At 43.9% G+C, this 15,000-nt stretch overlaps 1 protein-coding gene across 2 annotated transcripts in view; it reads left to right on the forward strand.

Moving 5' to 3' along the window:
* Positions 1–15,000, forward strand: part of rab28 (RAB28, member RAS oncogene family) — an 88,663-nt gene that overhangs the window by 50,086 nt on the left and 23,577 nt on the right. For both annotated transcript variants that reach the window (XM_084338852.1, XM_084338853.1), the window contains exons 3-4: positions 4,272–4,360; positions 11,269–11,398. In XM_084338852.1, the coding sequence (XP_084194978.1) occupies positions 4,272–4,360; positions 11,269–11,398 (219 nt within the window). The remainder of the gene's footprint in view (positions 1–4,271; positions 4,361–11,268; positions 11,399–15,000) is intronic.

Genomic DNA, 15,000 nt, shown 5'->3' on the forward strand with positions numbered 1-15,000 from the left:
AAAATACCAGTTTCTGACCGAAGAATAATTGCCAACTTATACTGGAGGCAGAAGGCTAATGTTAGAATAGGAAAGGAGAAATCAAGAGACTTCCTGGTGGAGAAGGGTGTTCTTTCTTTCTTTCTTTCTTTCTTTCTTTCTTTCTTTCTTTCTTTCTTTCTTTCTTTCTTTCTTTCTTTCTTTCTTTCTTTCTTTTTTTTTCTTTCTTTCTTTTTCTCTTTCTTTCTTTCTTTCTTTCTTTCTTTCTTTCTTTCTTTCTTTCTTTCTTTCTTTCTTTCTTTCTTTCTTTCTTTCTTTTTTCTTTTTCTCTTTCTTTCTTTCTTTCTTTCTTTCTTTCTTTCTTTCTTTCTTTCTTTCTTTCTTTCTTTCTTTCTTTCTTTCTTTCTTTCTTTCTTTCTTTCTTTCTTTCTTTCTTTCTTTCTTTCTTTCTTTCTTTCTTTTTTTTTTTTTTTTTTTTCTTTCTTTCTTTTTCTCTTTCTTTCTTTTTCTTTCTTTCTTTTTCATTCATTCTTTCTTTCTTTCTTTCTTTCTTTCTTTCTTTCTTTCTTTCTTTCTTTCTTTCTTTCTTTCTTTCTTTCTCTGTATTTTGGAAGGGGGGGTGGTAATAACAAGGAACACCTGGGAGGGGAAACAGACTGACAGACTAGAGTACAAGACTAAATAACAAATACAAGACCAGACTAACACACTCGGCACATAAACACTAAACAAGTACAAGAGCATAAACCTAAACTAGACAGGACAACAAGATGGCCAACAGGTAGACACGGAGGACACAGGAGAAAGAGAAGCAGGACACAGGAACATAGACATTCTAACAAGACACAGGTGTAAGGGGAGTCCAAGAGGTAATGAGGAGTATTGTCCAGCAGGTGGGGGAAGAGGCCCATGAATGAGTGGAGGAGGATGTGGAGGACAATGAGCAGGGACGTGAGCAGGGCCAGGAGGGACATGACACCCTCACCATGAAGACATGCATGTTAGGAAGGAACTACAGATGGAAACTAGCTCATTAGCTAATTCAGGCACATTTACATTGATGTGGAAACTGAAGATGTTGATTAATGTGCACTGTCCCTGTGTATTTAAAAAAAAATATAAACGTAAACTAAACTACATAATATTACTGTACATACATCAGATTAGCATATATTAAAATACCAGTTTCTGACCGAAGAATAATTGCCAACTTATACTGGAGGCAGAAGGCTAATGTTAGAATAGGAAAGGAGAAATCAAGAGACTTCCTGGTGGAGAAGGGTGTAAGACAAGGATGCATCTTGTCCCCTGTACTCTTTAATATGTACAGTGAATCACTGATGAAAAAAGGTCTGAGAGGAGGGAAAGGAGTAAAACTTGGCGAAGAGAACATCACCAATATAAGATACGCGGATGACACTGCTATAGTCTGTAACTGTCAAGAAGATCTACAGGACATGATGAATAAGCTGAATGTCGAATGCAAAACTATGGAATGTCGCTAAACACAAAGAAAACTAAAGTAATGATCATTGAAAAAACACCAGGAACTGTTTGTAAAATACAGGTGGATGGAGAAAAACTTGAACAAGTGAAGGAGTACATGGACCTTGGAAGCTGGATCAGTGAAGGTGGAAGAGCTAACATGGACATTAAGAGAAGAACCGGAATTGCAAAGGGCGCATTCTGGAACCATAAAGAATTATTGAGAAGAAACATAAGTTGGAAAACGAAGACCAGGGCCCTCATTCATCAACGTGTCTTACGCACAGATATGTGCTTAACCTGTGCGTACGACCATTTCTAAGCAAAGAGTGGGATTCATCAATTTCAACTTGAACTTGACTTCGTGCTTATGTGTACGCACAGCTCGGAGCACACTTAGCTGACGCCCAGTGGTAGAATATATTATTACAACAAGGAAATGAGCTTCTGTGCATTAGTTTCAACACTGGCATGTTTTGTATGAACCGTAATTCATTATAGTTCATTGTAAAATAGCAACAGTAGTGTAATTATGGTCAAAACCCTATAAATAGCATTTGGAATAATAGATCTTTCTCTCAGAATGAATGCAGCATGGTTTATATAGCGTTATCGGAATATACGGGGTGTACTGACTGACTGCGCTCCGCGTAGCTCAACTCGTTATTATTTTGCGCACAGACCGCAGAAACACGGGAACGTTTTGATTATATTTAAAAGGCTTTACGTTAAACGAAACAAGTGGAATTTCGAAGCTGTAAGCAGAATACAAGTCAAATGAACACCCACGATATAGTGTTCTTCCCCCTTTTTACTGTAAGAAAGAATAAAAAACGCATTGCAATGACACCAGATAGTGGACAGACTATGTAAATATGATGATGGGATTCAAGTTCGCGCTTTTGTTGATCATAGGCATGCTGTCAGGGTATGATATCTTAATCAAACATTCTAGAACATTTGTCGTCACAGATCATGTCATAATAGAACATAGGCTATGGCATGGTCCATCGTGATATTGTGTAGACTGTTATTACTGTACCGGTACCACCCATTGTGACAACAGCCTTGTGAGTCCCGCACACAAACATGATGGAATTCAAGTTCATGTATTGAAAGGCAGGCTACATCATACATGCAGTGAGATTCATTGTTCTTGTATATGCTCTCGTATTATTGTTTATATAGGCTACCCAATACTGACATCAAAATAGATTGTAGTATGCCTCTAGAAATCATATGCAGCAGGTAGAAAATTGACGGAAAATCCATCGCGATTTGGAATAAAATTGAGGAGAACTTTAATCCCTGGGTATTAATCAAACAACACGGGAAAAGGCAGTCATATTCCAGCACGGTCTTTATTAGTGTTTGCGCTGCCCAGGCAGCAATGGTTAATAGATATAATATCCGACATCACCGTACGTGTACACGTCTGTCAGCCTGTCTCATAACACGCTTCCCTCGGCTTAGTCCATTTTTCCACTTTTCATGGGGGTATTCCATTACCGTATATGGTTAATCGGGGCGGTTCTGGTATGCAAATACTTAAAACAGTGCACAAGCTCAAACGTAGGATCAAAGTCATATTTATCAAGACAGGTGTGCGTAGAACCTGTGTACGCACGTGTGATAAATCCCGTTTTTTTTGTGCATGCACTGATTATAAATTCTGTGCTTACGTGTGGAAATAGAACATTTTCTACGCCACGTTGATGAATGAGGGCCCAGGATTTTGGAAACGTATGTTATGTCAGTCTTTTCATATGGAGCAGAAGCATGGACGCTTAATGAAGAGGCAAAGAGGATGGACTCTTTTGAAATGTGGACGCTGAGGAAGATGCTGAAGATAACATGGAAGGATAAGATCAAGAATGAGGAGGTACTGAGAAGAGCAGATATGCAAGGAGGACAGCTGCTGGAGAGGTTGAAAAAGAGAAAGATGGAGTTGTGCGGGCATGTTCTGAGAGGATCCAGCAGGGAGATGTTCAAGAAGGTGGTGATGGGGAAGGTGGATGGAAAGAGAGGAAGTGGAAGACCAAGAAGAGGCTGGGTAGACGACGTCTGTGATTGGAGCGGAGTGAGAGGCGGAGTCACAGAGTTGGAGAGAAGAAGTGGAGACAGAATGGGTTGGAGAGTGATAGGCAACCTTCGGAACGAAGAAGCCACCTAATGATGATGAGCTTGTTATATATATTCCATTTAATCACTTGTACATTGTATATTGTTATGCACTTTACTGTTACCTTTGCACTCTGGTTAGATGCCAACTTCTTGTACAGTGACAATGTGTTAACCACTGATTCAGGAACAGTTTCTTATTGCACGTTTTCATTGTCTGCTGTTTGTTTACGTCTGATAAATAAATAAATTTGTATTCTATATATTTTTGGGCTTTCTGTATTTTTCACCCATCCCAATTTAGTCGTTATGCCAATGTCGTTATGCTTTTCACCCGACGGCGAGGAGTTTCACTGAGGGAACGTAACGCGTGTGGAGGTTCACGCTATCTTCCCCAGATCCCCTCCCTGCTGAACAGGCGCCCCGACCGACAAGTAGGAGTCACAGTTTACAACGACCAGGACACACACCCCACCGGCTTCCCACCCGCTAACACTGCCAATTGTGTTAGTAGGGACGACTGACCAAGCCGGAGGTACCGCTGACAACTGGATTCGATCCCAGAGTCTCTGCGGTGGTAGGCAAGTGATTAGTCCACTGCGCTACCCAGCCGCTCCCCCTCGTCTGATGTAATTTTGATGACATAGTGACACCTTTCCTTTTCTCTGTTGTTCTCTTGTTTCCAGGCAATCTGAATGTGACCCTGCAGGTCTGGGACATCGGAGGGCAGACGTTAGGAGGAAAGATGCTGGATAAATACGTCTACGGAGCTCATGTACGGTTACACACACACACACACACACAGACACACACACACACACACACACACACACACATACACACACACACACACACACACACACACAGACAGAGAGAGACACACACACACACACACACACACACACACACACACACACACACACACACACACACACACACACACACACACACACACACACACACACACACACACACACACACACACACACACACACACACAGACAGAGAGAGACACAACACACACACACACACACAGAGACACACAACACACACAGACAGAGAGACACACAACACACACATATACACACACAGAGACACACACACAGAGACACACAACACACACAGACAGAGAGACACACAACACACACATATACACACACAGAGAGACACACAACACACACACAGAGACACACAACACACATATACACACAGAGAGACACACACACACACACACATAGAGAGACACAACACACACACACACACATACACAGAGACACACAACACACACAGACACACAGAGAGACACACAACACACACACACAGACAGACACAACACACACACAGAGACACACAACACACAGCGATACACACAACACACACAGACAGAGAGACACACAACACACACAGACAGAGACACAACACACACAGAGACACACAACACACACAGAGAGAGACACACAACACACACAGACAGAGATAACGTGAAAAGATTGTGCTTACTCAAAACACTGTAGTGATGCCATCGCATTGGTTTACGGTCCATGATTTTTATAGCCTGTTTGTATACTATAGTTATGGGTTTTATTATGGTTTGTGAGGTTTGTGACCATGATGTGATACAATAAGACAAGTGGGAAAGAATCACATGTATATAACAATATCTGGTCAATGACATATTAGATAATCCAACCAATGTTCATCATATCCGGAAGAACATTATTCCATCATCAGTATATAACAATATAATATCCAGAAGAACATTATTCCATCATCAGTATATAACAATATAATATCCGGAAGAACATTATTCCATCATCAGTATATAACAATATAATATCCAGAAAAACATTATTCAATCATCAGTATATAACAATATCTGGTCAATGCCATGTTAGATAATCCAACCAATGTTCATCATGCATGAGTTGCTTTCTTTTTGTGCGATTTTCAGATGACAAAATTGTGTATAGATTATGTGAAAATTGTGTTTTATTGTATTCAAACATAAAGCATGGTTGATGATCTGTATGTCTTTTGGATGAATTCAGAATATAAATAGGAGCTCCGTTTAAAACCTGCCTCTCTAGGTCCCGCCGGAGCTATACCATAATAAACCAGCATTTGGAGTTCACAGCAGAGTGTACAGGAGTTCTGAGTCCACACATCTGTACACGTACAGCTCAGTCATGCTTTGTTGTGTTCTAACAGATATAGGCCCATATCTACTATGAAAGTGTTGTGTTCTAACAGATATAGGCCCATATCTACTATGAAAGTGTTGTGTTCTAACAGATATAGGCCCATATCTACTATGAAAGTGTTGTGTTCTAACAGATATAGGCCCATATCTACTATGCAAGTGTTGTGTTCTAACAGATATAGGCCCATATCTACATGAAAGTATTGTGTTCTAACAGATATAGGCCCATATCTACTATGAAAGTGTTGTGTTCTAACAGATATAGGCCCATATCTACATGAAAGTGTTGTGTTCTAACAGATATAGGCCCATATCTACATGAAAGTGTTGTGTTCTAACAGATATAGGCCCATATCTACTATGAAAGTGTTGTGTTCTAACAGATATAGGCCCATATCTACTATGAAAGTGTTGTGTTCTAACAGATACAGGCCCAGATCTACTATGAAAGTGTTGTGTTCTAACAGATATAGGCCCAGATCTACTATGAAAGTGTTGTGTTCTAACAGATATAGGCCCAGATCTACATGAAAGTGTTGTGTTCTAACAGATATAGGCCCAGATCTACTATGAAAGTGTTGTGTTCTAACAGATATAGGCCCAGATCTACATGAAAGTGTTGTGTTCTAACAGATATAGGCCCAGATCTACTATGAAAGTGTTGTGTTCTAACAGATATAGGCCCAGATCTACATGAAAGTGTTGTGTTCTAACAGATATAGGCTCAGATCTACATGAAAGTGTTGTGTTCTAAGTTCTAACAGATATAGGCCCATATCTACTATGAAAGTGTTGTGTTCTAACAGATATAGGCCCATATCTACATGAAAGTGTTGTGTTCTAACAGATACAGGCCCAGATCTACTATGAACGTGTTGTGTTCTAACAGATATAGGCCCAGATCTACTATGAAAGTGTTGTGTTCTAACAGATATAGGCCCAGATCTACTGTACTATGAAAGTGAAAAAACATTGCCGGTCTGATCTGATGTATTCAATATAAGGGCATGTGGCCCTAGGACTGGATGTGCACCAGCACCAGAGAGTAGATGAACTGAATAGTAGTCTGTTGAATAACTCTATGGGCTAGATCCACAAAGAATGGATTGCACGGTGCTAACTGCACCCTTACTTACAATTCATTATGAATTGAAAATGAGGGACCCTGATGTAGGGCTGTCGCAGTATGACATTTTCTCACCGCGGTTGTGTGTGTGGCTAATCACTGCGGGATGCGGTGGTACCGGACTTATATATATATAAAAAAAAAAAAAAAATCCCTTTTTTTTTTAAACTTTTTTTTTATATATACCTGTATATATATTTTTTATTATTAAAGGATAACTCCAACATTTTGGGAAATTAGCTTATTTAACATCTTTCCTGGAGTTAGACAAGAAGATACAAACCTTTTTTGTCTCTGTGCGTGCATTTAGCTTTGGGAACAGACGCTCCGTTAGCATAGCTTAGCTTCATCACTGGAAGTGAGGCAGGACAGTACCCTGACGTTCCCTACAGGTTTGTTGATATTCTCATTCCTTCAAAGGATCTGAACCGATTGAAGTTTATGGATACCATGACTTAAAATCCTCTTACCTTGACGATTAAAAGCCTCCCCAATTTAGAAAACAGTAATCCAATGGCTGTTAACCCGACTATCATCAGGTCTGGCGCGGAAAGTGTTAAGAGGAAACGCAAAAGAAATGTGTAGGAAACTGGAAGGCAGCTTTTGAGTTTGTTCTCAGTTTCAGTTTCAGGTTCAGTTTATTTAAAAAGGACAGTACACATTGATCAACATTTCTGTAAATGTGTCAGTTTTAGCCAGTTAGCTAATTCACATAGTCCTTTTGGCAAGATGTTATAAGACCATACACCTAAAACAGAAGCATTAACACAATATTTACAACACAATCCAACATAATAGTAAAAGCAATAACAAAATACACAATGAACTGATTAAAACTTAAAGTGATCACATGTTTGATTGGTTAATAACCAGGTCTTGAGTTTTTTGTAAAGGTGTGGTAGGTAGCACAGTATCGTATTTCTGTTGGTATGATGTTCTAAAACTGAGTGGCTCTGACTGCAAAACAGGACTGACTGAAGGAGCTGGAACAGGATTGACTGAAGTACAGTCCCCTCTCTGGGTAGATCTTGTGGACCTATTATGAGACGTTTGTTGTTCTCCAGCCGTGCGACGCGTCAGGTGCGAGGCCTCCTCTTCACTCTCCTCACACTCCATGCAGCCTCGGCGGTGGGGCTGAACAGTGTGCCAACTGGAGTGACAGCTCGGAGCTCCGACGTGGGCGGGAGTTTGTTTTCACATGCGATAGCTAGGCAACCTCCACAGAGTGGTTGTGTTGCCATAGACTCCTCTAATCCCCCCTCAGAAGCCCTCAGCGCTGTGTGTGAAGAGACTACAGACCTGGATGTGAGGACAGGACACGGAACTGACCTATTTTATTATTCATTCGTGGGCGATAGTGGCTCAGGAGGTAGAGTTTTTGTCTGGTAATCGGGGTTCCCGGTTCAATTCCGGCTCCTATCAGCGTGTCCTTGACTGACATTAATTTGGCTAGTGACTGACGTTCATTTGGCTAGTGACTGATGTTCATTTGGCTAGTGACTGGTATTAATTTGGCAAGTGACTGGTATTAATTTGGCTAGTGACTGGTATTCATTTGGTTTGTGACTGGTATTAATTTGGTTAGTGTCTGGTATTAATTTGGCTAGTGTCTGGTATTAATTTGGTTAGTGTCTGGTATTAATTTGGCTAGTGTCTGGTATTAATTTGGTTAGTGACTGGTATTAATTTGGCTAGTGTCTGGTATTCATTTGGTTAGTGACTGGTATTAAGTTGGCTAGTGTCTGGTATTCATTTGGTTAGTGACTGGTATTAAGTTGGCCTGTGACTGGTATTAATTTGGTTTGTGACTTGTATTAATTTGGCTAGTGTCTGATATTAATTCCAAGCCGTTACATGTGTGTGTGTGTGTTTTCTTGATTGTTCTTTTCTGCAATACTTCCTCTTAAACTGTCTCTCTCACACACACACACACACACACACACACACACACACACACACACACACACACACACACACACACAGACACAGACACAGACACACACACACACACACACACACACACACACACACACACACACACACACACACACAGTGTGTAGTCGTACATCAATGCCACAGTTGCAACACTCTGCTCAGCCACTTTCTCACCAGCGCTTTCATGGAGCTTCTTCACATTGTTTCACGCACTGACGCTGCCTGCAATCAATCATGGCCTGTCTTCACTACACCTCCACCTGTTGTGACATCACGTGTTGTGACATCACGTGTTGTGACATCACGTGTCTGCCATGCAGAAGAGAGGATCAGATCACCCCTCCCACCCCCACCCACTTTTCTCAATGAGACCCAGTCTGTTTCATCCTGCAGTCAAAAAGATATATTTAGAAATATTTTGCGCAGCAAATGTTCAATTTCGGTGGGTTCAAAGGGTCAGCAGTGGAACTAGTCCTGATTGGTGGCATGAAGGCTGATTGTTTCTGCTCTTGCTGTCGCCACGCCCCTTTCATCTTGTGTGTTTACATAGACCCATGTGTGTTTACTGTAGATCCATGTGTGTTTACATAGATCCATGTGTGTTTACTGTAGATCCATGTGTGTTTACATAGATCCATGTGTGTTTACATAGATCCATGTGTGTTTACATAGATCCATGTGTGTTTACTGTAGATCCATGTGTGTTTACATAGATCCATGTGTGTTTACTGTAGATCCATGTGTGTTTACATAGATCCATGTGTGTTTACTGTAGACCCATGTGTGTTTACATAGATCCATGTGTGTTTACATATATCCTTGTGTGTTTACATAGATCCATGTGTGTTTACATAGATCCATGTGTGTTTACATAGATCCATGTGTGTTTACATAGATCCATGTGTGTTTACATAGATCCATGTGTGTTTACTGTAGATCCATGTGTGTTTACATAGATCCATGTGTGTTTACTGTAGACCCATGTGTGTTTACATAGATCCATGTGTGTTTACTGTAGACCCATGTGTGTTTACATAGATCCATGTGTGTTTACATAGATCCATGTGTGTTTACTGTAGATCCATGTGTGTTTACATAGATCCATGTGTGTTTACATAGATCCATGTGTGTTTACATAGATCCATGTGTGTTTACTGTAGATCCATGTGTGTTTACATAGATCCATGTGTGTTTACTGTAGATCCATGTGTGTTTACATAGATCCATGTGTGTTTACATAGATCCATGTGTGTTTACTGTAGATCCATGTGTGTTTACTGTAGATCCATGTGTGTTTACTGTAGATCCATGTGTGTTTACTGTAGATCCATGTGTGTGTATTACAGACTGCCAAATCCATACAAAGACTAACCCTGACCCTAAATAACATTACATACTGGATTTGATTTAGTGTTACAAACAAGGACAATGTGTCCGTCGCCTGTTGTCCTCTGGAGGGCGGAGCCTGAAGGACTGTGTTGTGGTCCTCTGGAGGGCGGAGCCTGAAGGACTGTGTTGTGGTCCTCTGGAGGGCGGAGCCTGAAGGACTGTGTTGTGGTCCTCTGGAGGGCGGAGCCTGAAGGACTGTGTTGTGGTCCTCTGGAGGGCGGAGCCTGAAGGACTGTGTTGTGGTCCTCTGGAGGGCGGAGCCTGAAGGACTGTGTGTTGGTCCTCTGGAGGGCGGAGCCTGAAGGACTGTGTTGTGGTCCTCTGGAGGGCGGAGCCTGAAGGACTGTGTTGTGGTCCTCTGGAGGGCGGAGCCTGAAGGACTGTGTTGTGGTCCTCTGGAGGGCGGAGCCTGAAGGACTGTGTTGTGGTCCTCTGGAGGGCGGAGCCTGAAGGACTGTGTTGTGGTCCTCTGGAGGGCGGAGCCTGAAGGACTGTGTTGTGGTCCTCTGGAGGGGGCGGAGCCTGAAGGACTGTGTTGTGTCCTCTGGAGGGCGGAGCCTGAAGGACTGTGTTGTGGTCCTCTGGAGGGCGGAGCCTGAAGGACTGTGTGTTGGTCCTCTGGAGGGCGGAGCCTGAAGGACTGTGTGTTGGTCCTCTGGAGGGCGGAGCCTGAAGGACTGTGTGTTGGTCCTCTGGAGGGCGGAGCCTGAAGGACTGTGTGTTGGTCCTCTGGAGGGCGGAGCCTGAAGGACTGTGTGTTGGTCCTCTGGAGGGCGGAGCCTGAAGGACTGTGTTGTGGTCCTCTGGAGGGGGCGGAGCCTGAAGGACTGTGTGTTGGTCCTCTGGAGGGCGGAGCCTGAAGGACTGTGTTGTGGTCCTCTGGAGGGGGCGGAGCCTGAAGGACTGTGTTGTGTCCTCTGGAGGGCGGAGCCTGAAGGCCTGTGTGTTTGTCCTCTGGAGGGCGGAGCCTGAAGGCCTGTGTGTTTGTCCTCTGGAGGGCGGAGCCTGAAGGCCTGTGTGTTTGTCCCTCCAGGGGGTCCTGCTGGTGTACGACATCACTAACTACCGCAGCTTCGAGAACCTGGAGGACTGGTTCCTGATGGTGAAGAAGGCCAACGAGGACTCGGACGTCCAGCCGCTCTTCTTCCTGGTGGGGAACAAAGGTGAGAGGACCTCTACACACACACACGCACACACACACACACACACACACACACATACACATGCACACACGTATATAGATGTGCGGCTGGTTGGGGACTCACACACGAACACACACGTGCGCACAAGAACACACACACACACAGGTGCTCACGTTCCTCACGTTCTTGTCGCTCATTGGCCCATAAAGGCAGTAAAGAGCAGGGAAGCAGAGGAGATAAATAACAACCATTTATTATAAACACATTGTCCACATAGTGGCAGGAAAAACGGTCCCCTTCACTCCTCTACTGTAGACTAACTAGATCACTGTCTTGTCTACTAGACTAACTAGACGCTTCCTCACTTCTCTACTAGACTAACCAGATCACTGTCTTCTCTACTAGACTAACTAACGGAACGTAGGCCAAGTGCGTCCACATTTTTATAGGATTCTATCACATTTTCATAACAATAGCACCCTGCGCCGTTTTCATTGAGGTTTCTTACAAATTAACGATGCTTTATCTTGTCCTTTATATGCCGATTATCATTAGAATCTTAAATTGTACCATATGTCCCCCTTTAGACAACATATGTAATGCTACCAGCGCACTTTTGTTAAGATAATTAGTTGGCCATTCGCGGTCGCTATACCGAGGTTGCAGTAATAGTTTAACGCTGTTCAGATCACGTCGGAGAATATAGACCCATCCCAGTGACCTGCGACCTGTGCTAACGCTCTTGGGAAATGCAGTGTTGTAGTTCTCAACATTTTCAGCCTTTAATTTTAAACCAATGCTGCCATCTACTGACAACATAAAGTGTTGTCTAATCGTCACCTTGAGAGCTACTTCCGTATACAGCGCCCATTCTAGAGATTCCCACTTTTTACTGGGAGTGGGGCGTGGCCGTATTTGGTCCCAGACAATAAGAGTGGCTGCAATTGGTCACCGTGACGTTAGACGCTTCCTCACTTCTCTACTAGACTAACTAGACGCTTCCTCACTTCTCTACTAGACTAACTAGACGCTTCCTCACTTCTCTACTAGACTAACTAGACGCTTCCTCACTTCTCTACTAGACTAACTAGACGCTTCCTCACTTCTCTACTAGACTAACTAGACGCTTCCTCACTTCTCTACTAGACTAACTAGACGCTTCCTCACTTCTCTACTAGACTAACTAGACGCTTCCTCACTTCTCTACTAGACTAACTAGACGCTTCCTCACTTCTCTACTAGACTAACTAGACGCTTCCTCACTTCTCTACTAGACTAACTAGACGCTTCCTCACTTCTCTACTAGACTAACTAGACCACTTCCTCACTTCTCTACTAGACTAACCAGATCACTGTCTTCTCTACTAGACTAACTAGACTCTTCCTCACTTCTCTACTAGACTAACTAGACGCTTCCTCACTTCTCTACTAGACTAACTAGACGCTTCCTCACTTCTCTACTAGACTAACTAGACGCTTCCTCACTTCTCTACTAGACTAACTAGACGCTTCCTCACTTCTCTACTAGACTAACTAGACTCTTCCTCACTTCTCTACTAGACTAACTAGACACTTCCTCACTTCTCTACTAGACTAACTAGACGCTTCCTCACTTCTCTACTAGACTAACTACTAGACCACAGCCGGATAGACTTAAACACTGTTGTACAAATGTGCTGAATTGTATCGTCTCTCAAACATTGATATGTGTTCTTTTGCTTTATATGTGTTGTGAACCCACACATGTCTGTGTTTGTGTGCGCGGGGGTGCGTTTGATGGTTTACCAGGCAGGGCTCAGGATCACAGATTGACGCGATAAGCTAATTGACAGACCGGAGGGCCGGGCCTGCCAGGCGATGGGAACGCCGGTGTTTTGAGTGCTCTGTGGAGGGATGACTGGGCTGTGATTTAAGAGCCCCCAGTGTGCTGGGACTCTAGACCCAGGGCACTGCTTATCTGCCCCCCCCCCCCCCCCCTCAGACACCCAGAGCCTCTACCCCCTCATGTCCCGACTCAGTGGGTAAGAGAGGAGCAGGACGATAGCCAGACAGCCCCACTCCACCCCCGCTATCTCCCCCATCTCCTCCTCCTCCTCCACCCCTCCACCCATCTCCCCAAAGAGAAGACTAATAATGATGACTCCTCTTTAAACATCGCCGTGACAGATGTGCGTAGTCGCCGCCCCCCCCGCCGTCGTGTTATTGCCGAGCGCGGTTGGTCGGCGGCACGGTTAACCCTTTCACTACCACACCACAGAAGGTTAACCGCCTGTAGTGTGATAGTAAAGGATTAACCGTCTGTAGTGTGATAGTAAAGGGTTAACCGTCTGTAGTGTGATAGTAAAGGGTTAACCGTCTGTAGTGTGATAGTAAAGGGTTAACCGTCTGTAGTGTGATAGTAAAGGGTTAACCGTCTGTAGTGTGATAGTAAAGGGTTAACCGTCTGTAGTGTGATAGTAAAGGGTTAACCGTCTGTAGTGTGGTAGTGAAAGGGTTTAAGCCTTTGTCGTGTGGCAGTTAAAGGGTTAACCTTCTGTTGTATTGTCGCAGTGAAAGGGTTAACCATTTGGTAGTGCGGTAGTGAAAGGGTTAAGGACAACACGTCCCCCGCGACCCCCCCCCCCCCCCACCGCGGCGCTTGATGCACGAGTGCCGTCTGTCTGTCTGTCTGTCTGTCTGTCTGTCTGTCTGTCTGTCTGTCTGTCTGTCTGTCTGTCTGTCTGTCTGTCTGTCTGTCTGTCTGTCTGTCTGTCTGTCTGTCTGTCTGTCTGTCTGTCTGTCTGTCTGTCTGTCTGTCTGTCTGTCTGTCTGTCTGTCTGTCTGTCTGTCTGTCTGTCTGTCTGTCTGTCTGTCTGTCTGTCTGTCTGTCTGTCTGTCTGTCTGTCTGTCTGTCTGTCTGTCTGTCTGTCTGTCTGTCTGTCTGTCTGTCTGTCTGTCTGTCTGTCTGTCTGTCTGTCTGTCTGTCTGTCTGTCTGTCTGTCTGTCTGTCTGTCTGTCTGTCTGTCTGTCTGTCTGTCTGTCTGTCTGTCTGTCTGTCTGTCTGTCTGTCTGTCTGTCTGTCTGTCTGTCTGTCTGTCTGTCTGTCTGTCTGTCTGTCTGTCTGTCTGTCTGTCTGTCTGTCTGTCTGTCTGTCTGTCTGTCTGTCTGTCTGTCTGTCTGTCTGTCTGTCTGTCTGTCTGTCTGTCTGTCTGTCTGTCTGTCTGTCTGTCTGTCTGTCTGTCTGTCTGTCTGTCTGTCTGTCTGTCTGTCTGTCTGTCTGTCTGTCTGTCTGTCTGTCTGTCTGTCTGTCTGTCTGTCTGTCTGTCTGTCTGTCTGTCTGTCTGTCTGTCTGTCTGTCTGTCTGTCTGTCTGTCTGTCTGTCTGTCTGTCTGTCTGTCTGTCTGTCTGTCTGTCTGTCTGTCTGTCTGTCTGTCTGTCTGTCTGTCTGTCTGTCTGTCTGTCTGTCTGTCTGTCTGTCTGTCTGTCTGTCTGTCTGTCTGTCTGTCTGTCTGTCTGTCTGTCTGTCTGTCTGTCTGTCTGTCTGTCTGTCTGTCTGTCTGTCTGTCTGTCTGTCTGTCTGTCTGTCTGTCTGTCTGTCTGTCTGTCTGTCTGTCTGTCTGTCTGTCTGTCTGTCTGTCTGTCTG

This window comes from Notolepis coatsorum (genome assembly GCF_963971535.1).
Source record: "Notolepis coatsorum genome assembly, contig: SCAFFOLD_304, whole genome shotgun sequence".
Classification (NCBI taxonomy): Eukaryota; Metazoa; Chordata; class Actinopteri; order Aulopiformes; family Paralepididae; genus Notolepis; species Notolepis coatsorum.